Source organism: Prionailurus viverrinus, chromosome B2 (assembly GCF_022837055.1).
Source record: "Prionailurus viverrinus isolate Anna chromosome B2, UM_Priviv_1.0, whole genome shotgun sequence".
Taxonomy (NCBI): domain Eukaryota; kingdom Metazoa; phylum Chordata; class Mammalia; order Carnivora; family Felidae; genus Prionailurus; species Prionailurus viverrinus.
Genome location: NC_062565.1, coordinates 66,298,658 through 66,323,800, shown reverse-complemented (window position 1 = coordinate 66,323,800; position 25,143 = coordinate 66,298,658). Strand labels below are relative to the sequence as shown.

At 39.6% G+C, this 25,143-nt stretch overlaps 1 protein-coding gene across 2 annotated transcripts in view; it reads right to left on the bottom strand.

Annotated features, from left to right (window-relative positions):
• Nucleotides 1-25,143, bottom strand: part of KCNQ5 (potassium voltage-gated channel subfamily Q member 5) — a 521,883-nt gene that overhangs the window by 15,055 nt on the left and 481,685 nt on the right. For both annotated transcript variants that reach the window (XM_047860007.1, XM_047860006.1), the window contains exon 10: nucleotides 12,823-12,931. In XM_047860007.1, coding sequence (XP_047715963.1) covers nucleotides 12,823-12,931 — 109 coding nt within the window. The remainder of the gene's footprint in view (nucleotides 1-12,822; nucleotides 12,932-25,143) is intronic.

The following is a 25,143-nucleotide window of genomic DNA, read 5'->3' as shown; positions in this document are numbered from 1 at the left end:
TGCTGCCCCATGCTCTAGATAAGAGAGATGCGGGGAGCAGGAGCAATGAGGAAATGGCTTCAGGCCAGGAATAAACAAAAGCTCGTGCACTGGCCTGGGGAAAAGATGCAGAAGACCTCGGTGGTACCCTACATGCATATAAAGAAGTTTAAAATGTTCTATATATTGCTTGGTAGAAAGGAATGTTTAATCAGGTCATTCTAGAGTAAAATTAGGACTGTTAAGAAACATTTCACAATTAAGATAATAATGCCAAGCAGTAGTTTAAATTATAACCCTATGAGAAGGGTATTATTGTCATCTCCACTTGTAGATAAGGAAACTGAGGCATAGAGAGGTTAATAACTTGCCTGAAGTTAGATAGCTAGTAAATGTGGAATTGGGATTTGAATGAGTTTGGTTCCAGTGCTGAGCTGTTAATCACAATGTTGTACTATTGTCTTAATATTAAGATTTTATATTTTGACACAGAATAACAACAACAAAGATCCTTTCATATGATACAGCTCTTTTCACTCACATGTGCCTGGCAGGTAGGTTCTCAAAGCTGCTAAGTGAATGGCCTGTTCTTACTGGGCTTGTTGGAAGGTCTTTTGGAGGACCAAAAAAAAAAAAAAAAAAAAAAAAAGACTGAGGAGTAAGTTACACTCTCACTGGCTTCTTTTTTTCATGAGGGTAAATTGCACCACTGGAGCTAATGCAGCAGCAAAGAGCAAAAGCCCTTGAAGTTGGTTTGCTTTGACTTTGATGCTGTCGGGAACTGAGAAGCTGGCTAGGAGTCTGAGAAAAGGAAACCTCTTGCACAAAGCTGACATGCCCTGTAGTACCACTAGAGGGGGAAAAAGATTCATCACAAACTTCATAAACTGGCACCTCGTGTTGAAACTGAAGGAAGTCTGCTCACACAATTTTCTTAGCACGAAGAAATAACTAAAGCAAAGTTAAACTCTGGGTAGAATATATCTATATATACACACAAACACATGTGCACTTATAAGGAAATGTAGGTGCATTTGTTGTGCTGCCATGAGTTATAAAATCTTGCAAAAGTCTTGTTCCAGTCCTCTAAATCAGGGTAACAACATTGCATATAAATATGCAGAGATAAGAACGATTAGAAAGACAAGCGGCAGTGACTGCGGCCGCCACGGAACAGATGGAAGGGCCCGGCCGGCAGCCAAGGCGCGGGCAGGGCGGAGAGGGCTCAGCCGACTGTGAACCTAAGAGGCAGTTTGATTGACTGTAAGCACAGCCTCACTTCCCAAGCTTGGCTGCTCACTGGAACCGGCCGCGAGCTGTAAAAAACGCCCATGCCTGGGTCCCACCTCCGTTGTAATTGATCCAGGGTGTGGTTCAGAGATTTTGTAAAACTCTTCAGGGGATTCTAATGTGCAGCTCAGGTTCAGAGCCTCTGAAATGGAGGTGGGAAGAGGGAGATGGCAGAAAGATTTCCTTGCTCTCTGCCCCCACGCAAAGAAGTGATGGTGGGTGTTGCTAGGTCTTCTTTGTTACACCTGTCATACCCATAAGGCAGAGGGTCAGTGTGCTTTGGCGTCAGGCCTCCAATCAGAACCTGAATGTTTCCTGACCCCCTCCCTGCGTGAAGCCTGAAGTCTCATACAAGGAATAGTTAAGAAGTTCCATTTGTTTTTCGGAAGGGAAAGGGAGTGCCGGGCGACGACTGATTGATTTTCTTTAAGTAAGTGTTCGTGGAGCGCCTACCACTGCGTGCTGGGGTGTGTGCTAGGTGCGGGAGGAGCACTGCCTCTGCTGAAAAGGAGCTGGCAGAGGTGAAGGAGGCTCCAGTGATTATCTGTCTCCAGTTTCTTCTCTCTCCAGTCCTGGTGGAGGCAGCAGCCCCCGTGGCCGGGAGCTCTGACAGGATCCAAGAGCCTCATTTGTTCAGAGCCTGAAGCTCTTTACATGAGCTCACTGTGGCCACTTCCCTGAGCGATGCCACAAGCGTGTCTGATGCGTGGGATTCAAGAATTCACTCATGGATTCTATCACTCACCTATCAGACATTTATTGAGTGCCCACCACATGCCAGGCTCTGTGCTGGATACCAGGCACACAGTGATGAAGAAAATAAATCTTGCTGCTTGAGCACTTCGCGTCTGGTAGGGCAGACTGTGTGTGAGAGCAAGGTGGTGGGAGGTTCAGGCCAGCAGGAGTGCTAACTCAGATTAGTATTAGTGATAGGAAGCAATTTCAGGACATGACAGTCCTTCACCCTTTGTACCTCCACCTCTGGGGATTATATTACCAAATTTTTATTTTCTTAAAAAAATTTTTTTTTAATGCTTATTTTTGAGAGAGAGAGAGAGAGAGAGAGAGAGAGAGAGAGAGAGAGGAAGGGGCAGAGAGAGAGGGAGACACAGAATCCAAAGCAGGCTCCAGTCTCCAAGGTCTGAGCTGTCGGCACAGAGCCTGATGGAGGGAAGACTCGAACCCACGAACAATGAGATCATGACCTGAGCTGAAGTCAGACACTTACCTGACTGAGCCACCCAGGCACCCTATATTACCGAATTTGTCCAGGCCGCACAAATGGCCCCTTATGTTTCCAGATCTTATATTTTTGGCATAGATGTGTGTTTCTCTTGCTGACCTCTTTTCTTACCTGATGTTGACCAGTTGGATTGGCTTACTGTACTGATATGCATTCCATATCCCTCTCTTTCCCAGTTTGGATGATTCTACCCCGTGACTTCTGACTCTTCACAAGAAATACAGCATCCATCTGCCTTAAAAGTAAGAGTCCTTGGACTCATTCTTGAAGTGATACAGGGCCTTCTAATTACTGAAACTTCCCCACAGCAACCTCTTTTGCCTTTCAGAGATTGGTCAGGGGATGATGTTGATCATGGAGCAAGTTTGCCACGATAACTAGGTTTGTGGAACCTGAAATTTTGGGTCACTTCTTACAGGCATATGTGTTACCTGTTTGGATGATTTATTAATGTTCCTTCTTTGTTAATACATAAACATGATTTAATAATGCAGATTTACATTTGTGTACACATTAGACTCTGAAAACCTTTCAACATTAGTTATAGAATTATATATCCCAAACTCCTTTACCCTTCTTTCATCTTAGATCAGGCTACTAGCCAGGGAAAGAGCCTCAGGAGTTCCTGGATGGACTGACCAGCACTTCTACACAGTCTATCAGATGTCCTCACTGCAGGGGCAGTCAGGTACCCCATGTGGCTGACTTAGGGATCAGCCACAGGACCAGTTCTGTGGCCACACTGCTGCCACACTGGATGTAGAGTTGTTTTTCTAATGCTTGTTATTATTATGCTTTATATTCAGGATTTGGTGGACTCTCCTACACATTTTTTTTTTTAAAGGGGATAAGAATAGTAGAACTCAAGCAAGAACTTCTAGATTCACGCAAGTCTGCAAATGGTTAACTCTCCTCTTAGGATTTTGTGAGCACTGATCCAGTAACTAAATTTGGGAATTTTGTTTTCCCAGGAGTATAAAATTCTGCATAAACTTTTTTTTTTAATTTTTTTTTCAACGTTTATTTATTTTTGGGACAGAGAGAGACAGAGCATGAACTGGGGAGGGGCAGAGAGAGAGGGAGACACAGAATCGGAAACAGGCTCCAGGCTCTGAGCCATCAGCCCAGAGCCTGACGTGGGGCTCGAACTCCTGGACCGCGAGATCGTGACCTGGCTGAAGTCGGACGCTTAACCGACTGCGCCACTCAGGCGCCCCTGCATAAACTTTAAAATATGAAGTGAATAAGTAAATAAATAAAGTACCCATACATGTTGATTGCTCTTGAATATTTTTAGTCATAGCAATGAATGGGAGTTTCAGTTTAAATTATAACCAAATAAAAGGTTAGAAATTAGAGGCTGCAAAGTAAGTGTGTCTTCAGTGAAAACACTAGTTTAATGCAGCCTCAGAGCGAAATGTGGCCACAAGCAATTATCTTCAAAACAGAAACAAACAAAAAGAATATTCCAGGGAATAGATTAGCTGATTTTAAAAATATGTGCTAAATGATCCCTAAAATGTTCTTCTAACAGCGTCCTTTACTGTAACATGCCAGAGACTTGGCTGACAAGAATGTCTTAACAGTGACTTGCAAACAAAGACTCATCACCTCTGCTAAAATAGCAGAGATGCTATCAGCAAAATTAAGAACTGGTGATGATTAAACAGCTTGTAGATTTAACAAAAACCCACAACGGCAAACATGTGCCTCTTCTTCTCTATTTGTGGAGTGTTCTTGTCTGAAGGATGGAGTGAGATTTAAGAAGGATTCAGAGATGAGAATGCATTTTAGGGGATGGTCAAAAGAATGGTTCTGTAGCTGCCTTTCAGAATAGGAAGAATGCAAGGGCAAGAAAACTGGAAAACCTTGTCACCCAACCCAGGGTTCCAGAGAGGCCTGATTTGCATAATCACTTGAGAGACTCTGACACATCATCATGGGTCTTCTCTTTGCTGATCAGATCTGAGCAATTTTAGAAGAGTTGATGAGTCTTTGCTAGTTGCAAAGAAATTCTTGACATTTTATCTAGGTTCTTATTAGAATGAAAGATTCTGATAGATAATTCTAAAAAATGTTTTGCTTACAGTCTGGCTTCCAACCCTTTTGCCACTATTGTTTTTTTCCCCAAAGTCACTGATGACCTCCTGGTTGCCACTTCCAAATGACTTTCTCACACTTTATCATCTTGATCTCTTAGCAGCACTGAACACAGTGGACCTGGGCCTCCTGCTCCTAGGCACTGTCTGCTAGCCCATCCTCCGCCACCGCCCCCCCCCCCCCCCCCGCCCCCACCAGTTTCCCTCAGTCTGGCTTCCTCATTAGTCTTCACCTGAGCCTTCTTCCTTTTGCAGCTCCCTACAGGTTTATGAGCCTTAACTTCTGTGGTGACCATCTTCTCTCTTTACTCCTATACTCTCCTTGGGATGACACTTCTGCAAAACATCTATGTCTGTGCTGATGACTACGAAGTTTGCTCCCATTCCAGATTTTTCTCTGAGACTTCAGATCCAGGGCTTCATCTGCCTGAGCGGCCCCACCGTAACTGTGCAAACTCAACAGTTGCAACAACGCACCATCTTCCCACAAGCCAGCCTCTGTGTGACTAGCCCCCTAGTTGTACCATCCTGATTCCTCCTGCTCTTTCACTCCGTCTTCTCCAACCAGTAAATCTCCAATCCTGTCATTGTCTCCTGTCCAAAGAGCTGTGGAATCCATCCTTCACGACTGGCTGGCTCAGGCTCCCAGCAGATCCAGGTATTGTAACAACAATGGTCCCCTCTTTCCAATCTGTTCCTTGCACTGTGGTTAGTCATTGTTCTAAGTATTAGAATAAAACACCAGTCTGACAAATTTATGTCTGTACTTAGCCTCCATGCCTTCCTGCTTGTTAAAACGGTTCCTGTTCCTCCCTTGAGTCTGACCTCTCCTCCCTATGTTCTCTACCCCCTACCAGCACATATACTTTCTAATGCCATCTTCAGATCTGGTTCTTGGCAACTGCAGTTCCCTCTGCTAAACTCACACCCTTTTCAATAACCTGGCTGGTACCTACCAAGTCACCAGATCTCTGCTAGAAAACCCCTTCTTCCAGAAAGACTTCCCGAATGCCATCTCGCACATAAGTGCCAACATTCTTTCTGCCCAAATATCCTGGACTTCTATTATTGTAGCAATATGTTGCTCTGTATCATAATTGACTCTGTACTTTTCTGTCAGCCCTTCAAAACTCTAAGCAGGAATCCATTTTTCTTGTTAATGTCTATCCTGGTGTCTGGTGCAAAGTAGAAGCTCTACCATTTTTTTTTTTTTTTTTTTTTTTTTTTTAGAGCGTAGGATCCTTTGGGAGGAACTAAAGAGTTTATAGTCAGGCCTCTGTGAGAGCAGGGGAGGAAAAGGAGAAATAACTTCTCCCTTTCACAGTCCTTTTCTGGGGAGGGTGCCTGGGAAGGCAGCAAACTCATCCAGAGGAGGAAGGGGGATAAATCTACCTGGAACATTGCCTCATGGTTGCGTGGAAAAAAATGCCCTTTCAGCCCTGAGTGGCGTTACTCTGAGTGATTCCTCAGCATAGGTGGTGAGGACATAACTTCAAAGGGTAACAGCAAGTGCTTCCTGGGGAAGGAGGTGCAGGCAGGCAAGGCTACAAACATTTGGAAGTTGGGAGCACCCCTCAGAAGAGAGAAAGAAGTGCTCCTCTCCCATGATATACATGGGAGTCGGTCTGGCCTGAGTGGAGGATGGGCAGAATAGGCAGCATGCTGGGAAGACAGTAAGGAGCTCAGACACTTGGAGGTTAAAATAGCTCTTACGTAGTGCTTCCATGTGCCCAGCACGGTTCTGAGTGCTCTGCAAATGTCAATTCAGTTAATCCTCACCACAACTCTACAAGGTCAATACTATTACCATCCTCACTTCACCAATAAGGAAACGAGGCACAGAGAGCTGACATGAGTTGCCCAAGCTCACACAGAGGCTGTCATTTCTTGGATCACTTCTCCTGAGCAGTTCTCAGGAGGGTGGGGGCTGGGGATAGAATTAGCTAATGGCACCAGGGTAAAGTTGGCTGCAGCTTCAACTAAAGAATTCTTTGAGTTTTCCTCCCAAACTTTATTCATTTGGTTTTCTAGAAGGCTGGTTTGACCTTCAGAAACAATAGGGTGCGTACAAGTCAAATATAGCAGGTGTGGTGATTATGTTAAGAGAAGTCAAGAACAGGATATAACCAACAGCTTCTTGGTCATTTCTGTTCAGAATACCGAGTAATGTCCATTGGGTTGTTTAGATTATCTTTACAAGAAGAATAGGTTGTATGGTATTCTGATTCATTTCTTGACGACTGACCAAAATAGTTGTGTAAGACAAGCTGACAAGAGAACAGTTGTTGAAGATCTCACTGAGAATGGCTTTGATCTTAGCTATAGTAATTCTATGAAAAAAATGCAGGTAAGAAGCAAGTGAGCTTTGCATTGCATCATTTTAACAGACAGAGCTCATTCGCAGATTGCCTAATAAATCGTCTACACAGCACTTCTGTGTTGCCTAGGTGTGCAAATCTAAGAATTTATCTAGCCAGTTCAGTATAGGAAAACAAATACAAACATTTCTCTTGTATTTTTAAAAATTATTATTCTGAGAACTAAAATAATAAAAAGACAAGAAATAACAAGTGTTGGTGAGTATGTGGACAGAAAGGAAACCTTTTGCATTGTTGGTGGGAATGTAAATTGGTGCAGCCACAGTGGAAGACGGTATGGATGTCCTCAAAAAATTAAAAATTGAAATACCATAAGATGAATGGATAAACAGTATGTGCTATATATATAATGGAATATTATGCATCCATAAAAGGGATGATATCTTGCTATTTATGACAATATAAATGAACCTAGACGGTATAGTGCTAAGTGAAATAAATCAGACTGAGAAAGACAGATACTCTATGATTTCACTCCTATATGGAATCTAAAAAACAAAACAAATGAATAAACAAATAAAAAGCAGAATCAGACCTACAAATACAGAGAATAAATTGATGATTTCCAGAGGTAAGTGGGGTGGGAGGTTGGGCAAAAAGAGTGAAGGGGACTAGGAGATACAGGCTTCCAGTTATGGAATGAATAAGTCAGTCACATGAATAAAGGGCACAGTATAGGGAATATGGTCAATAATAGTGTATAGTGTTGTATGGTGACAGGTGGTAGCTACAGTTGGGGTGAGCAAAGCATATAGAGAAGGTGAATCACTATACTGTACCCTAAAAATAATGTAGCATTGTGTTCAACTCAAATTAAAAAATTATTATAAAAGTTAGTATTCTAGAATGCTTTTATAAATAGACTTGTATTGGATATAACTTTAAAAACTTATTTATTATGTATTATTTATTTATATTTATTATTTTGAATTAAGGGGCATATATTAATTTTTGTGTGAAATATTACACAAGATTCTCACTTAGATAGTATTTACACAATGCTGAGTACAAGCTTGAAAGGTAATAGTCAACCTCTTCAGATATTCTCAAATATCCAGATGTTTGATATTGCGAGGGAACATATCTAGGTAATTTGTGGGTTTACTTTTAATCAGAAATTTTTGGTATTGTTGCCTGAGAAAATATTTTTTAAACAGTGATAGGAAAACTGGTATCTTGCCATGTGTTATGGCTGAACTGTGTACCCCCAAATTTCATATGTTAAATCCCTAGCCCCTAGTACCTGTATTATTGTGACTGTATTTGAAGACAGGACTTTAATAACAGAAGTGATTAAGTTGAAATGAGACCATGAGGGTAGGGCCTAATCCAACCTGACTGGGGCTAGTATAAGAGGAGGAGATTTGGACTCAGGTATGTGGGAGCACAGAGGGAAGACCATGTGAAGACACAGTGAGAAGGTGCTATCTGCCTGCAAGCCAGAGAGGCCTCAGAGGAAACAACCCTGCTGACATCTTGATCTTGCATTTCTAGCCTCCAGAACTGTGAGAAAATAAATTTCTGTTGTTTAAGCCACCCAGTCGGTGGTATTTTGTTGTGGTGGCCCTAGCAGATGAATGTACCATGATATAATGAAAAGTGAGTGTGTAGAAAGTTCAAGAGTTTATCAGTTTGCCTGCCAATCTGCTTATTTCCCTGCCAATGTCAATTTTCTATTTAGAAACTAATTTCTATGAGTGAATGAAAAGAGACTTAACATTATTTGAATTAAATAATTAACAAGATAAAAAAAATCATTAACAGGATACAGAACTTTTGTTAGAAGTAAGTGTAATCTTCCCTCCCAGATATGGGTTTAAAACACATCTCTGGCAACTTTGTGCATTCCCACTAAATAATATTTTGAGAATAATCTGTGATAATCCTGGAGGGATTACACAAAACTAAGTATTGTTCTGACTTTTAAGATGTATTTTGGAAATGTCTAAGAACAGCCATTATTTATTACTATAAAAAGTGATGTCATTCATTGAAAAAAAGGCTCCAAGTGCATTTGGAGAATGTAATCCAGACAAGTTAAGACAGTGGCTTTAGTCATCTCAGAGAATCTTTACTCTCAAAAATAAATACAAATTAGAAAATGGCAGATGCTCAATAAATATTAATAACCCAAACGAGAACTCCTATTTTGCCCTTTGTGGGTGCAGTAGCATTGCTTTCCATGTTGTCATCCTTGCAGTGGAATACATATTTTCTGTTATACATCTAAATTTTAATTTGGCTCTTAGGAAAAACTATTATTATTGTAAGAACAACTGGAGGACAAAAGGTATATTCAACCACTCATAGTAAATAATCAAACAATCGAGAAATAACAAGGAAAATGCCAAAACAAAGTTGCTGTTTTAGAGATGAATAATAGATGGTTCACAATTGCAATCAGCAACATACATATAAAACAGCATTTTAGGTGAGCTGTAAGAAATGGGTATGTTCTGGCCAAAGACATTCCAGTCAACTGCTATTCAGCTTATTTATTTAGCTGAATCAAGAAAAGGACACTTTTGCATAAGATTTAGGGATTTATACCAACAGACTCCTTTTCTGAACTGCTGATTATATGGGTTGGTCTTTTAATCACGTATTTTAAGACAGTAAGTATTACTGTAAGTCAAATATTTCCAATTAAGTTATTAGCTCTTGGGTGTAGCTATTATGTTTTTAGAGAATCCGTGAATTTTAAGGGGAACTTTGAAATCAGTTTTTAAAAACCCAGCAAGCAGAATCTGGATATGGGAGAGAAAAACATCCCCCTTGAATGTCACAGAGTAGCAAGCAGAAAGCTTCAGAAATTCACAAAAAGGAGATACATGTAAATAATAAAGTCCTGTTAAAAATAAGAACCAAGAAAGGATTCTGAAAAGCAAGGGAATTCTGCAAAGGACTTCACAAAAATCAGGCAAGTTTCAAGAGGATGGTACAAAAGTAAGTCTTAAGCTGCCACTAAAGTGCTTAGCTCGCAGAATAAACCTATTTCATTTTCTTTCATTCAGCTCACAATTCTTTTTATAGGGTGTGAGGCAAAAGCAGAAAGCTATGGAAGGTCTTGGGAAATGAACAAATTGGGTTAAGTATGACTTTTAGGAAACCTAATCTGTTCCCATTAGATAAGATTTTATGGTACTTGTTGCAAGTCACACTAATCTGTGGATGAACTACTCCACCTTCACATTAGGGTCTTTGAGGGGTATAATGAATGAATGCAGAGAATTTCAAGGTGACTTCTTAGCCAGCCATGTCCAGTAAAACTTTCTGCAAAGATGATGGACTATATCTTCTGTGCCTAGTATAGTAGCCACTTGTGGCTCTTGGGCACTTTAAAAGTGGATAGTTGGGGCGCCTGGGTGGCGCAGTGGGTTAAGCGTCCGACTTCAGCCAGGTCATGATCTCGCGGTCCGGGAGTTCGAGCCCCGCGTCAGGCTCTGGGCTGATGGCTCAGAGCCTGGAGCCTGTTTCCGATTCTGTGTCTCCCTCTCTCTCTGCCCCTCCCCCGTTCATGCTCTGTCTCTCTCTGTCCCAAAAATAAATAAACGTTGAGAAAAAAAAAAAATTTTAAAAGTGGATAGTGCCACTGATGAACTGAATTTTAAATTTTATTTAATTTTAATTCAAATTTAATTAGATTTATGTGGCCACTGGTGACTATATTGGACAATGCTGTTCAGGTCCTTTCTGTTCCTTTAACTGAAGACTTCAGGCATAATTTTACTACATATTCTTGGGTTTTCTGGGCTTTAATATTACCTAAGTCTTCTAGGTTCCCCTGGAGTAGTGTGATCATACAATTGTCCATACTGGGATACTTTGAGAAAGACAGGGTGTGTTAACAATGACCAATTATGATGAGACAAGAGGCATACTCTGGGATGGCCCAGAGCACAAAAGAACGTTGGTCCCCTACTTATAGGGTTTGTTGCTTGAGGGTTCTGTTGAGAAGTAACCAAGTTTTACTTCACTTTTTTTTTGGCCAGGGTGGGGGAGTGCCATTACAGATAAGATTTAAGTATCTTCTAGAGGTACACATTTTCATCAACCATGATTTGCTTTGCCATCACAAACATTTACCAAAATCTTTTATAACTCATTTCTGCTTTCCCAGTGATTCCCAAACATCAAGTAAAGCGATGTCTAATGATACTAAATGACCAACTAAAAATAGCAGTAAATAATCAGTCACGCTAATCTCTGAAATTAGACTAAGTATCTGAAGAGCTATATTGGGTTGGATATTTTATGTTTTCTTTTGGCTTTTTGGTAAGAGACAGAGAAAGCCAAAAAGACCAGAGGTATTTCTTTGCAAGAGAGTCACTCTGGGTTCCCTGACAGATTAAAATTCTCCCAAAGGGATCAAAACTAGGTAGGATGAGCACGCAGCAGTTTATTTAATCCAGAAGCTGGGTTTTGGAGGGAGTGAATCCTGGAAGTATAAATGTAAGTTACTTTGGGTATGCTTTTAGCTTTTGCCATTGGGAGAGAAAGCATGCTAAGATCAGTGTTTAAACTGAATATCTATTTAAAGAGTATTTAGAGGCCCAAATTCCTTCCTTGCCTCGGCCTGGTGGATGGCTGCCATGTGTATTCTCACCAGAGAAGAAGGATGGGGTTTTAGTCTCTGGAGAGGTCTCTGAACTGCAGGCTACCAGGCACATACTCTAACCTTAAACCTAACTCTAACCTGAACCCTAGCCCTACCCATGACTCCTAAAAACTAATGCTAATCCTAACCCTAAACCTAACTCTAATTCGAACCCTAACCCTGCTCCTAACTCCTAACCCTAACCTTATGGGAGGTCTCAAAACTGCAGGATACCAGGCAAACAGCCTCACCATGGCCTTAACTCTAAACCTAACCCAGATCTGAAAAAAAAAAAAAAAAAAAAAAAAAAAAGGAAAAGAAGATGTGATATATATATGCAATGGACTATTAGCCATAAAAAGAATGAAATCTTGCCATTTGCCACGACATGGACGGAGCAGGAGAATATTATGCAAAGCAAAATGATGTCAGTCAGAAAAAGACAAATACCATATGATTTCACTCATTTGTGGAATTTAAGAGACAAAACAAATCAGCAGGGAAAACAAAGAGAGGCAAACCAAGAAACAGACTCTTAACTATTGAGAACAAACTGATGGTTACCAGTAGGGAGAGGGTGGGCAGATTGGCTAAAGAGGCAATGGGGATTTAGGAGCGCACTTGGCTGTGATGAGCACCTGAGGTTGTATGGAAATGTTGAATCATTATACTGTACAGCTGAAACTAATACTGCACTGTATGTTGACTAACTGAAATTTAAATAAAAACTTAAAAAACAAAAGATCAGTGTTTGACATTATATTTCAGCAGGATAGGAGCAAGTCACTGCCCAGTACTTTACGTTACCTCTTTTTGAGAACTCAACCTGTTTTGAAACAACCTCGTGGGATTTTTTCCTTGACACAAGATACAGAACATGGATTGGAGCATCAAGTCATAAAAATAATTTTAAAAATCCAACTGGATCTATACACTAAATGTCCTGAAAGCCACAAATTCTTCTGGTGAGCCAATTCTCATGGAATCTCTCTGGCATGGCCTGGCATTTCAAATCCTGCCGACCTTTTATATAACGCACTTTGTGTTGCGCACAGTAGAATTTTGTATTAAGAAAATATATTTCAGAATTTAATAGGCACAGAGAATGAATGAATAGGAACAGAAAAACTAATTATTTCAGGAGGTTTACCTGTAGGAAAAAGCACTTAGCAACATAGTCATTCACATAATCAGAGGTAGGTCTCTGACTCATTTTGTCAAAGGTTTTCCACCAACCTGATAGCTCGAATGACCGTTTTAAGCGGTGGGGTGAGGTCTTCTACTGATACGTCACACTGGCAGCCCTTTTCATCATATACATCATCAGTGCCAAGTGCTGTGTCAGCTGCAAGAGAAGATTACCAGTTAAATAATACCACCACCAGCAGTTTACAACATGTTTGCTGAATTTGTCTCACATGGGAATAAGGGGGAACTCACAGACTAAGCTTATAAACCGAGATATGTGTAAGGCCAGCCAATTGTTTTTCCCCATGTTATTCCTCCTCCTTCTCCTACAACCTCATTAATTTTATGTGATTTGAGATGAGTACCTTTCTGAGCTGTTTTCCACGGGAAAGATGAAGCTGTTGACACACTGTCTTTCCAGTCGTGGTGATGGATTTGTGTTGATCCACCCGTGCTCTTTTGCCCAGTTCTTTTGAAACTAACTGCCAGCATTCAAATAACAGCTGTTTGGAATTAGGGAAACAGTCTTTGGATACTTAACTAACTGGCCTGTAAATATAGAGCTTGAAGCCCATGTCATTGACCCCATTAGCCCCAGGCCCTGAACAAGTGTGTAAGCAGCTACTCCAAGAATACTGACTACTTATAGGTTACTGGAAACCGGCAGCTCAGAAGAGAGTTTGCTTAAGATAGTACAGCCAAAGCTGAGAGATTTTCAGATTGGACAATCAAATCAGTTCTTAATAAATCGAGAAAATTAACTTTTGGGTTAATTGCAAAATTTGGAAAAGGGGGAAGGGTTATAATAAATACCAAATTAATAAAGACTTATACAATTCATAAGGAATAAGCTCATACCATTGAAGCTTTGTTTTCAGCAACAAGATATTGAATACAAGTTAACATTTCTGGAATGGGGGATGGGTTAAATAAATATTGGTAGGTTTATACAATGAAATATTAGGAAGCTGTTAAAAATGATGTTTAAGACTAGGGACTGGGATAATGTCACAATTTATTATTTAAAAAAATCTATATATCTTAAAAAAATCTTTTTTAATGTTTATCTTTGAGAGAGAGAGAAAGAGAGAACAGGGGAGGGGCAGAGACAGAGGGAGACACAGAATCCAAAGCAAGCTCTAGGCTCCAAGCTGTAGGCATGGAGCCCGACAGGGGACTCAACTCATGAACTGCGAGATCATGACCTGAGCCGAAGTCGGATGCTTAACCAACTAACTCACCCAGGTGCCTCTAAAAAAAAATCTATATATCTGGGATTAAGAATGATTTTATTCTTTTTGCTTGGCTATATATATATGTGTATATATATATATATTTATATAATGTTTATTTATTTTGAGAGAGACAGAGTGCATGAGCATAAGTGGGGAAGGGGCAGAGAGAGAGAGAGAGAATCCAAAGCAGGCTTTGCACTGTCAGCATGGAGCCCAATGTGGGGCTCAAACTCACAAACCATGAGATCATGACCTGAACCAAAATCAAGAGTCAGAAGCTTAACTGACTGAACCACCCAGGCACCCTACTTAGCTATAATTTTCTAAAATTTCTACAATGAACATGTATTACCTTGGTAGTAAAGTAAATAAAGTAATAAAAATACACTCATGAGAGATGAGTTATGTAGCCTCTAAATACTATTTCAGCCTCCTTAAATGTTAAGGTGCACTAAAGGATTAACACCGCTTTCTGTTGCCTTTGCTCTGCCCAGTGTTCATTTGCTAAGTCATGAAAAGAAGAGAATTTGCCGTGAGTTGTCTTGGTTGGGTTCAAAATCCTAAAAGGCTATTAGAAGTCCATTCACTGAAGCAGTGCTTATATTTGGACTGCAGCTGGTGCATCATTTAGACTATTTACTGTGTGGTTACTCAGTTTGTTGTGTGCTGAGAGCAGAAGTAGTGGTATGGAAAGATATGTAAATGGGTCTTCATAACCCTTCTTCATGGTCCTTCTGGCCTTCCTGCCCTCAAGCCTAGTGAGAGGGTAAGACAGAGCTACCACTTCACGATAATGAAAATAATAGCAACCACTCATTGACATTTATGCCAGGCACTTAGGTGAAGCTTCTGCAACGATTAGTTTTCTCACTTATAGCAACTCTCCCAGTTGGTGGTGATATTATGCTTGGTTTTTAGAAGCCAAAACTGAGGCTTAGAGAAGGTAAGTATCTCACGTGAGGCCACAAAAGTGGTCAGTGGAGACAGTAAGTTGCGGAGCATGTGGTTAAAATCCAGTTCCGGAGTCTGTGAAGCCTTTGCGCTTTACATTGCATTACCCAGTGTCAGCATGGGTTCAGGGTTCCATAATGGGTTCAGGAGTGGCGTGCAACATGCCAGGAGAGAGCAGGGGAGAGAGATCATCGCAAGCCTCATTGGTGCAGTATATCCCTGGGGGGTATGTTCTCAACTTCTCTCCAGAAGAGTTTGCTACAGTTTATTTTTTAAATTATTATTAGTTTTTTAATTTTTTATTCTTTAAAATTTACATCTAAATTAGTTAGCATACAGTGAAACAATGATTTCAGGAGTAGATTCCTTAATGCCCCTTACCATTTAGCCCATCCCTATATTTAATTATTTTTGAGAGAGACAGCATGGGTGGGGGAGAGACCAGGAGAGGAGGTCAGAGGATGCAAAGTGGACTCTGAGCTGATAGCTACAAGCCCAATGCCGGGCTTAAAGCCAGGAACCGTGAGATCGCGACCTGAGCGAAAGTCAGTCGCTCAACCGATTGAGCCCCCCAGGTGCCCCAGTTCATGACAGTTTAAATGAGAGTATTGACCCAGTCTGACACTTGGTTCTAACTCAGTGATGAGCTTGAGGGTAGCTGGCCCATTTCGCTTGATTGACCACCTACACAACACAGCCCTTTCAGTGCACAACATGCCCAAGGTTAGATGACATTCTTGCAGGAACTGTTTGCAATTTCTTCCTCCGATTTGATCCTAACCTGTTTTTAGTTAGTGGAGTGGGCTGAATAGTATTGCCCTAAAGTTCATATGCACTTGGAACACTAGAATATGGCCTTATTTGGAATAAGGGTCTTTGCAGATGTAATTAAGGTAAGGTTGAAGATGAGGTCATACTGGGTTAGGGTGGGCCCTAAATCCAATGAAAATGTCCTTATAAGGTAGAAAAGGAGAAGATACAGGAACAAAGAAAAGATGGAAGTGGAGACTGGAATAGTGCATTTAGAAGTCAAGAACACCAAGAATTCTGGGCAACCACAAAACAGAGAGGCATGGGATGGTTTCTCCCTCAGAGTCTCCAGAAGGAACCAACCCTGCTGCTGCCCTGATTTCTTGAACTGTGAGAGAAGAAATTTCTGTTGTTTCAAGCCACCCAGTGTGTGGTAATTTGTTATGGCATCCCTAGGAAACTAACACAGTGGGGAAAACTTTTCTTCATGGTTTCTAAATCTTCACTCAAGGACAATAATAATGATGATAATAACTGTGATAAGCGCTTTTTAGGGAAATCTAATTATGTGCCAAGAAATTTAATTAATTGCTTCAAATCCCACAAGAGGTATGGGTAATAATGTTTTATTGTTATATTTAACATGATATTAAAATGAAATATAAGCGTATATTTAATATAATATATGTCATATTATATTAAATAATGCCCTATTTTACAGACTATGAAAGCAAGGCACAGAAAGCTGAGAAGCTTTCCCATGGACAAATGAAGAGTAAGTGACAGAACCAGAATTTAAATGTGGGGAGTTGGGTTTTGGAGCTGCACTATTAATTAAATATTTCCTAACCCTGAGACTCATTTCTGACTCCTTCAAGATTTGTCTTTCTTTTTTCTTGTCATCTGGACTCCCTTCTCTTGCATTATATTTTCATCCACATGACTGTGTGCACCTGGCTCTCATGGTCTCAGCTGAAGTGATCCCATAACACTGAGAGAGAACTGTATTCAGAGGAGTGTGATTTCCATGGCCAAGTGCTGAAGGAGACCTAGAAATAGGTCCCATGGAGGCTGGATGGTCATTGGGTGCTATTACGGAACACTTTGATGTCCAGATGTTAGCTCCCTTCAAGAAATATCAAATAATGCACTTAATCAGGATCCTCAGGACAGAATCCACAAAAGTATTTTACGCTGTCCTTCAAAAAAGGAATATGTGACTGCTTTCCTCATCTGAACTCTAATGAGAGGTACTTCTAACATGGTCCCACTTCATATCTCAGAAAGCTGGGGAACACTGGAGAGGCTACAAGGAAGGCAGATCCTGCGATGCCTGTGCCAATGGCTTATCTGCTTGAAAATTCCATGTAACCCAGCCATAACACAATGATGTATGTCCAAAACAATTAAATAGCATAAAATACTAGGTCCTTTAATTATGAGGTTAGTGGAAAACTTTATCAGCAGGTGTGTACTGTTACAATAGGCACAAAAGGTAAAGATAATGAAACTATAATGTTCTCACTGATTGTGAATGACACTGGAAACATCCCAAATGATTACGAGACAGTTTCCATCCAGCTTAACTCTGCTTCACCTTGCCCCTGTCCTGTACCCCAATAAGAGCTTTAGTTTAGCCATACTGTTTACAGTTAGCTTTAGTTTAGCCATACTTTAGTTTTAGCCATACAGGTGGGGCAGAAGATGGGAGTCAGTCACCAACTGCATCATATCCAAATACACCTTACTGTGGAATGTTATACCACTAATAACTTGATTGTTCAAGGCATAAATTAAATTCTCAGTCTTTAAAGAGATATTTTTTGTAGGTTAGGTCAGAGCAAATGAATAGGAAATATATCTTTGCTGGCATGTACTGAAGCAAGGGCTGAGTTAGGAATTTTTTCTCCTTATTTCAAAGCCACAAAAATGGGGAAAATTCAGCCTTTCTCCTTCATAACTATCTTGAGGTGTCCATTTTCTTTCCCGTGAGGTTAATAGCACATTAAATGTCTTTCACATGATTCCTAGAGGCTTAAGACGTTTAGTGAATTTTAAGGCACCTAGATGGGGCTACATTTTCAGCCAAGCCTGGCTATCTGCTCTCCAATCATATCTGGCTCTCTTCCCTTGCATTCTGGGAGATGTGGGTTATGGGTACATAAGCTCATGTGAGCATCAGTCTGCACAACACCTAATCACAGAAAGCAAGATGCCAATAGAGTGAGATGCTCCCTGGAAGTCCCACTCCCTGCGGGCAATCCTCCCAGGTGTGGGGAACCTGACCCAGTGGAAGATCTGTGCCTAGAGATAAAAGAAGTTTAAAATACAACCCTTTATCTCTCCCAACCCTCTCCTGTTTCCTATTAATTAGCAGTATTCAAAATTTGCTTTCAAATACTTTGTTCCCTACATTTTGGAAAATCTATTTCACAGTGTTTGGAAAAGATCATGTAAACCTTAGATGATGAAGAGAGAGGACGTAAAGGATATTCTGAAAACTTCCGCTATATCCCAAGACTGTTTTTCTGTTCCCACTATGAAATTCTGCCATCAAGATGTAGGTAGTTGTGAAAAAAGGAGAAGTAGTTTCTAGTTCTTTCTCTTGGTCACCTCCGTTTGCAGATTAGATTTATTTCTACATTTCTTAATGAAATGTTACAATGGTTTTCTACCTTGCCTGTATGTAAGAATCAGCTGGGGAGTATTAAAAAACAAACAAAAAAACCTTAATACCCAGAACATCCTCAGGACTAATAACATGAGGAAACTGAGGGCTGGCATCCAGGCCAAAAAATGACATTCCATGGTTTCCTCTCAGCCAGAGCTTAGGAGTGTGTTTGACTAGTCTGCCATTGCCTTTGGGCTAATTCTCCATGTTTTCCCCAATACCACTAGTATATTTTTCATGGGAACAATTTGAGACAATACAGGTGCTTCAACAGAAAGAGGAAATGATTGCCAGAAAACAATTTTAAAAACATCCCTTGACAAATTGGTGATATAGGAGCTAGGTTTCAGTTTTTTTACACAGCTAAAGGCCTCAGTTTTCAGAATCTCAGTTCTTGCTTCTATCACTCAGTCATCTGAAACCCCACTCTTTACAGGCCTTGCCTTGGCATTGTTCTCTTAGAAAGGAATCACCACTGTTTTTACGCACAAGAGGCTTACATGTTCATCATTCAAAATAAAATCAAATTGTCAAAATGTAGCAGAAAATATTTGTTTTGTCTGTAGAGGAATGATAATGTCCTGATGTTTGGGTCAGTAGAAGAAATTATAAAGGACACAGCTGACAGCTTTGATCATGAATACAGAAAATGTTACTACCTGAAATAACTAAATTACAATGCAAAGAAAAATGCTTGATTAGGAAAACAATGGAAAGATATAAAAAGGCTTAATATTTGTAATGCATAAAGAGCTTATTTGAAGGGATCAAAATTCAAAATGTAAATGTATAAATAAGCCTGTCAGGAGAGACCACTAGTATCAAAAAATGACAGAAAACTATTCAACCTAACTAGAAATAAAATAAATATAAATTAAAGCTATGTGAATGTATGGGCTTACACCAACTTAATTAGCAAAAAAAATAATGACTAATACTAATAATACTGAGGTGAATCTGGTGATTCTGACATTGCTAGTGACCATGTAAATTGGAACAAAATTTTATAATCAGCAATCTTATAATTTTACACCAGAGACATCTTCTTTGGAAATAATTTCAAAAAAGAAAATAAAGACAGCTTAATACAATAATGTTTACAGCATTATTGTCCATTGTAGAGAAATAGTTATAGAAATTTCAATGTCCCAAAGTAGGAAACTGTCAGTTATGGTAAATTACAGTATTTGACCATGATGCTGTACTACACAGCTACAAAAAAGATAATTATGAGTAGTACAGTATAATATTAAAGTATGTATTTTTAAATGCTCAGTAAAATTAAAATATGAAACTAAATATTCATGTTGATTATAACTATGTATAGTGATACATAAAAAGAAAACCAATGGAAACAGAATATATAAAAATAAAATTGGCTGTACTGAGCATGAAATTATAAATGATTTGTATTACTTTTAAAATTCTGTAAGGAAGGGTACCTGGGTGGCTCAGTCAGTTAAGCATCTGACTTTGGCTCAGGTCATGATCTCATGGTTTCTGAGTTCCAACCCCATGTCAGGCTTTGTGCTGATAACTCAGAGCCTGGAGCTTGCTTCAGATTCTGTGTCTCCCTCTGTCTCTCTGCCCCACCCCCGCTTGTGCTCTCTCTCTCTGTCTCTCTCCCTCTCTCTCTCAAAAAGTAAATAAACATTAAAAAAATAAAATAAAATTCCATAAGGAATTTAAAGATATTTTTCTATCACAAAAATATTATAATGGAGTATTTGAAAAATAGAAAAACAATGAGAGTGAAGAAAAAAAAATCTTCCCAAGTTCCAGAACTTAAAGGAAACAATTATTATAATGTAATTATTACAATAAAATTGAGGAGGATGGAAATTCACAATACATTTTTATTTTGGGAATTTAAATGAAGCCTATTATAAATTCTATTCCATTATGCTATGGGGAGCATACATTAAAGTGGCCACTGTTAATGGCGGTGATAACTAATTTATTACATTCTGTTATGATTTATAATTTATTTTCCAAGCATTCCTTCCTTCTGTGGCTGTTGTGTTTCAATTACCTTTCCCCACGATCATTTTCCAACACCTTAAATATCATCCTAAAATTAGAGATTCCATTTTCGTCATGTGCTAGTCCAAAGGCAATTCCTTTAATCCAGTTAGAGTTTAGAATAGCTGCTTGGGCCCTGCTGTAGTAGTGCGATTTCATTTCACTATGTCCTTGGCCAGGGCTTTTTTCTTGTTGAGTTAGATGCTGCTATGTCATCAACAAGATGTACTGGGTTCTCAAGGTACTAATAAGGAACCTAGAAAAATACTCCAGTTAATAGATATTTTGTTCTAGATGTTTTTCTTTTCAAATACTTTTTTAAATACTTTTTTAAAATGTTTGTTTATTTTTGAGAGAGAGAGAGAGAGAGACACAGAGTGTGAATGGGGGAGGGGCAGAGAGAGAGAGGGAGACACAGAATCCGAAGCAGGCGTCAGGCTCTGAGCTGTCAGCACAGAGCCTGATGTGGGACTTGAACCCACAAACCATGAGATCATGACCTGAGCCGAAGTCAGCCGCTTAACCGACTGAGCCACCCAGGTGCTCTTTTTCCAATACTTTTTAAAACTTGTTCTTCGCCCATTATAATAATAATACATGCTCACTGTAGAAACTTTGAATTTTATTTTATTATTTAAAAAAAATTTTAATGTGTATTTTTTTTTGATAGAGAGAGTGTGCAAGTGGGGAAGGCCCAGAGAGAGAGGGAGACACAATCCAAAGCAGGCTCCAGGCTCTGAGCTGTCGGCACAGAGCCCGACCTGGGGCTTGAACTCGATCATGACCTGAGCTGCAGTTGGACGCTTAACTGACTGAGCCACCCAGGCGCCTCTAAAACTTTTAAGTTTAAATTGAATAATAAAGAATGAGAATAATTTGTTTATAGTTTTAACACTCCGAGGCAGATCCTATTACATTTTGGCCTGTTCCCTTCCACTCCCTTTTCCTCTGCATTATCTGCTATTTAATGTCAAAGTCAATTTTTCAACACAGATTGCAAGTTGGACATCTCTGGGTGCCGTGTGAGGGAACTTTATTCGTATAGCTCAGCTTCATTCAACCTCACCTCAATATATATAGCCTTTCCATCCCAACCTCCAGCTGCACCAGACTACCAAAGGTTTCTCCAGGTGCTGTTTAGGCGTCAGTTAACTTTGGATACTCTCCCCAAGGGTAGTGTTGACACACCCCTATCCATTCTCCTCCCTGTTTTTTTTTTTTTTTTTTTTTGGCTGGCAATCTCTGGGTGCTAAATTTTCAATCAATAGATTATATTATGTGCAGGGCACCGCAAAAACAAGGCACCCTCCTCCCCGTGGGGACAACATCAGAATATTCAGAAAAAAATTTACATTTTAGCACGCATAAAAGTTTTGCACCATTTTGAAAACTAGAATTTTATCTTGATGCTTAGCAATCACTGATATTTTGAGTTATCCAAAACAGAGAGGGTGAGCTATAGAGGGAAGCATGACAAAGTTTAGAGCCTCGGATCCAGCTCTGCAATTATAAGCCCTTCGAGAGTTTACCACCTCCGTGAAAGGCAGCCTGATGCCCGACACTGACTCAGCCGTCTTCCTCCACTGTGAGCACATAGCTCTCTGACAGTTGTTACAAAGTATTATGCTTGATTGTTTGCAAGCCCCTTTCCTTGCTAGACATGAACTCTGTGAGGGCAGGGGCCATGTCTTTTAATTTTTGTGTCTATCTACCATGTATCTTCTCATTCATGTGCCTTCTGCCCTTAAAACACTGCATGGTTGAGAGAACACAATGAATGCTTGGCTCATGAGTGATGAAGCATTTCCCCTAGGCTCCGTGACAGTAGTCCCTGTTCAATAACGTCTGGATTTAGGATTTTAAAATTTGGTGGTTGGGCAGATGACGTTTCACTGTGTTCTTGTTTACTAGGTGGATCACCTCCCCAAGTTGAGAGACAAGTGTCTTCACTGAAGAAGTTGTCAGCTGAGCAGTCAGGATGGCCCTAGTCTCTCAACTTTGTGTTCAGAGATGGATGAATTCAGAGCCTTTGCCTTGAGCACTCTGTGGCCTGGAGGGCCCTTTATTTTAGTAATGAGAGCTGTAATTAATTTAGCCCTTCTATGTGAGGTGGTTTACAGTACAAACTGTAATTTAAAATGTAAGACTGCCAGTTTGGAAATGCTATGCTCATTTTACAGATGAAGAAACTGTAGCTGAACAAGGTTAAATAACTGCCTAAGATACAGGGTTATTAAGGGCAGAGCAATAAAATTGAGATCATGTCTGTCTGTGTGCAAGTCTCCAATGGCTCCCCATTTTTTCCAGAGTAAAAGCCTGTCTTTTCTAGGGCTACAAGGCCCTGTATGTCTGTCTCTCCTCCATTTCCTTTCTGATATCATTTCCCATCATTTTCCCCCTGGCTCTTTTCCCTCCAGGCTTCTCTTCTCTCTCACAGGCCTCCTAGTTGCTCCTTAAAGGAGCCTGCACCTCTTCTTAGGTCTATCTTTGAGGAATTGTCTCCAGAAAACCTGGAGCCTCTTTAGCTGCTTTGGGTCTCTGCTCAGTATCAGTCCTTTAGGAGAACTACCTGGACCACCCTCTGTAAGTACATACCTCCCTACTCCACCAATCTGTGTGTCTCCTTACCTTTCGCTCCTTTTTGCTTTTTCTACAGCACTCACGTTAATATATGATTTACTTGTTGGTGTTTATTATTTCTTTTCCCTACTAGAATGTAAAATCTACAAAGGCCAGTATCTTGTTCTCTGATGTATCTCACTCACCTCGAGGAGCAGTGTGCTAATAATATTTAATAAGAGAACCATCAGGGTAAGGGAAGTCCCTTCTACTCTAGGATCTATCTTACTGGTTACAAAGTATAATTTACTAACTAACTTCTGGATTTTGGCCACCTTGCTGTTTTCTCTTTTACTGTAGTGTGTGTGTGTGTGTGTGTGTGTGTGTGATTTTTCATGACTAGGTATACTCTGAGATCCTACTGTAAAAAAAATCTAATTTTTCCTCATAATGCTTAATTTTTACAGGATTTTTTTTTAAATTTTTTTTTCAACGTTTTTTATTTATTTTTGGGACAGAGAGAGACAGAGCATGAACGGGGGAGGGGCAGAGAGAGAGGGAGACACAGAATCGGAAACAGGCTCCAGGCTCTGAGCCATCAGCTCAGAGCCCGACGCGGGGCTCGAACTCACGGACCGTGAGATCGTGACCTGGCTGAAGTCGGACGCTCAACCGACTGCGCCACCCAGGCGCCCCTCTCATACCATTTTTTAAAATTTATTTATGTACTGGAAGTCCTAGCCACAGCATTCCGACAAGAAAAGAAACTTGCACCAAAAATAATAAAATACCTAGGAATAAACTTAACCAAGGAGGTGAAAGACCTGTAGTCTGAAGACTGTAAAACCGATGAAAGAAATTGAAGAGGACGCAAAGAAATGGAAAAGGATTCCATGCTCCTGGATAGGAAGAACAAATATTGTTAAAATGTCAATACTACCCAAAGCAATCTACAGATTTAATGCAATCTCTATCAAAATACCAGCAGAAATCACTAAGTTGTACGTCTGAAACTAATGTAACATTGTGTGTCAAGTATACTTTAATTAAAAAAAGAAAAGAAAATAGGATTTTCCTCCAGTGGTCCATGAAAATATTTAAGAAGCAAAATAAGTTTCAAGTAAATGAATGAATAACTTCTATAGTAGAACCTGGGGAATATCTGTTGAGTGAATGTCACACACTATACTTTTATTTTTAGGTGAAATGCAACTTGTAGGTCCACTTTAAATTTTGGGTCTGTAAGTTTATGATTAGTAAATAATAGAAAAAAAAATTAATATCAGTGCAATAAGCAAGAGGGATTTCTCTCTAGCTATCTATATCATCCATGTTGATATAATAATAAAGGCAATCCAGATTTATTATTCCCTTCAGGAACAATGCAACATTAATGAAAATGTAATTATATTAGAGTGAGATACAGCATAACTTCATATAGTCACTTTTGGATATTCACACCTTTGTGCTTTTCCAAATGTGACATTTATTCCAGTGTCTTATATTGCTAATATTGTAGGGACAAATCGTGAAATTTCAGTCATGTGGCCATTGTTCACTCAGTTCTGAATTTTAGGAGATTTGGAGTAAGTAACTTAAAAATGAGTTTTCATTAAGAATTTGGAAATCATCTTACTGAATTCCCATAGAAATAAAAAATAATTTTATAAAGAAACTTTTCTTGCATCTGTGAACATATTCCCATTAATTTTTTTCTAGATTGGAGAATTAAAATGCTATATCATATTTGAAAAAAATTCTGAAACACCAAAAATTTGTTTTTACTGAAAAAAAATCCAAGTACACTTATCTGTGACATAGACTGATTTCAAAGTAATATATCCTCTTGAATTTTTAAGGTGATGTTCTAGTTAAAGATATAACTTTAATATTTTGACCAAGTAATTGAATTTTCCTGTGTATTTTTTTTAACCAAAGTAGATGCAATTTATATAGCAAATCTTGCTAGCACAAACGAAGATTACATAATTTAGCTGTGCTCGCTGTGTATTGTACTTTATTATTATTATTATTTTTGGTGCTATGACATTCTTGACAGGGAACAGAAAATTTGGGACCCAGAATAGTCCTAGTACCCACAACAGAAGTGACGAGGTACATTCAAATCCACTATCAGAGGAAGTGCAGCTTACTTTTCTTCCCCCCTAAAGACAGTTATAT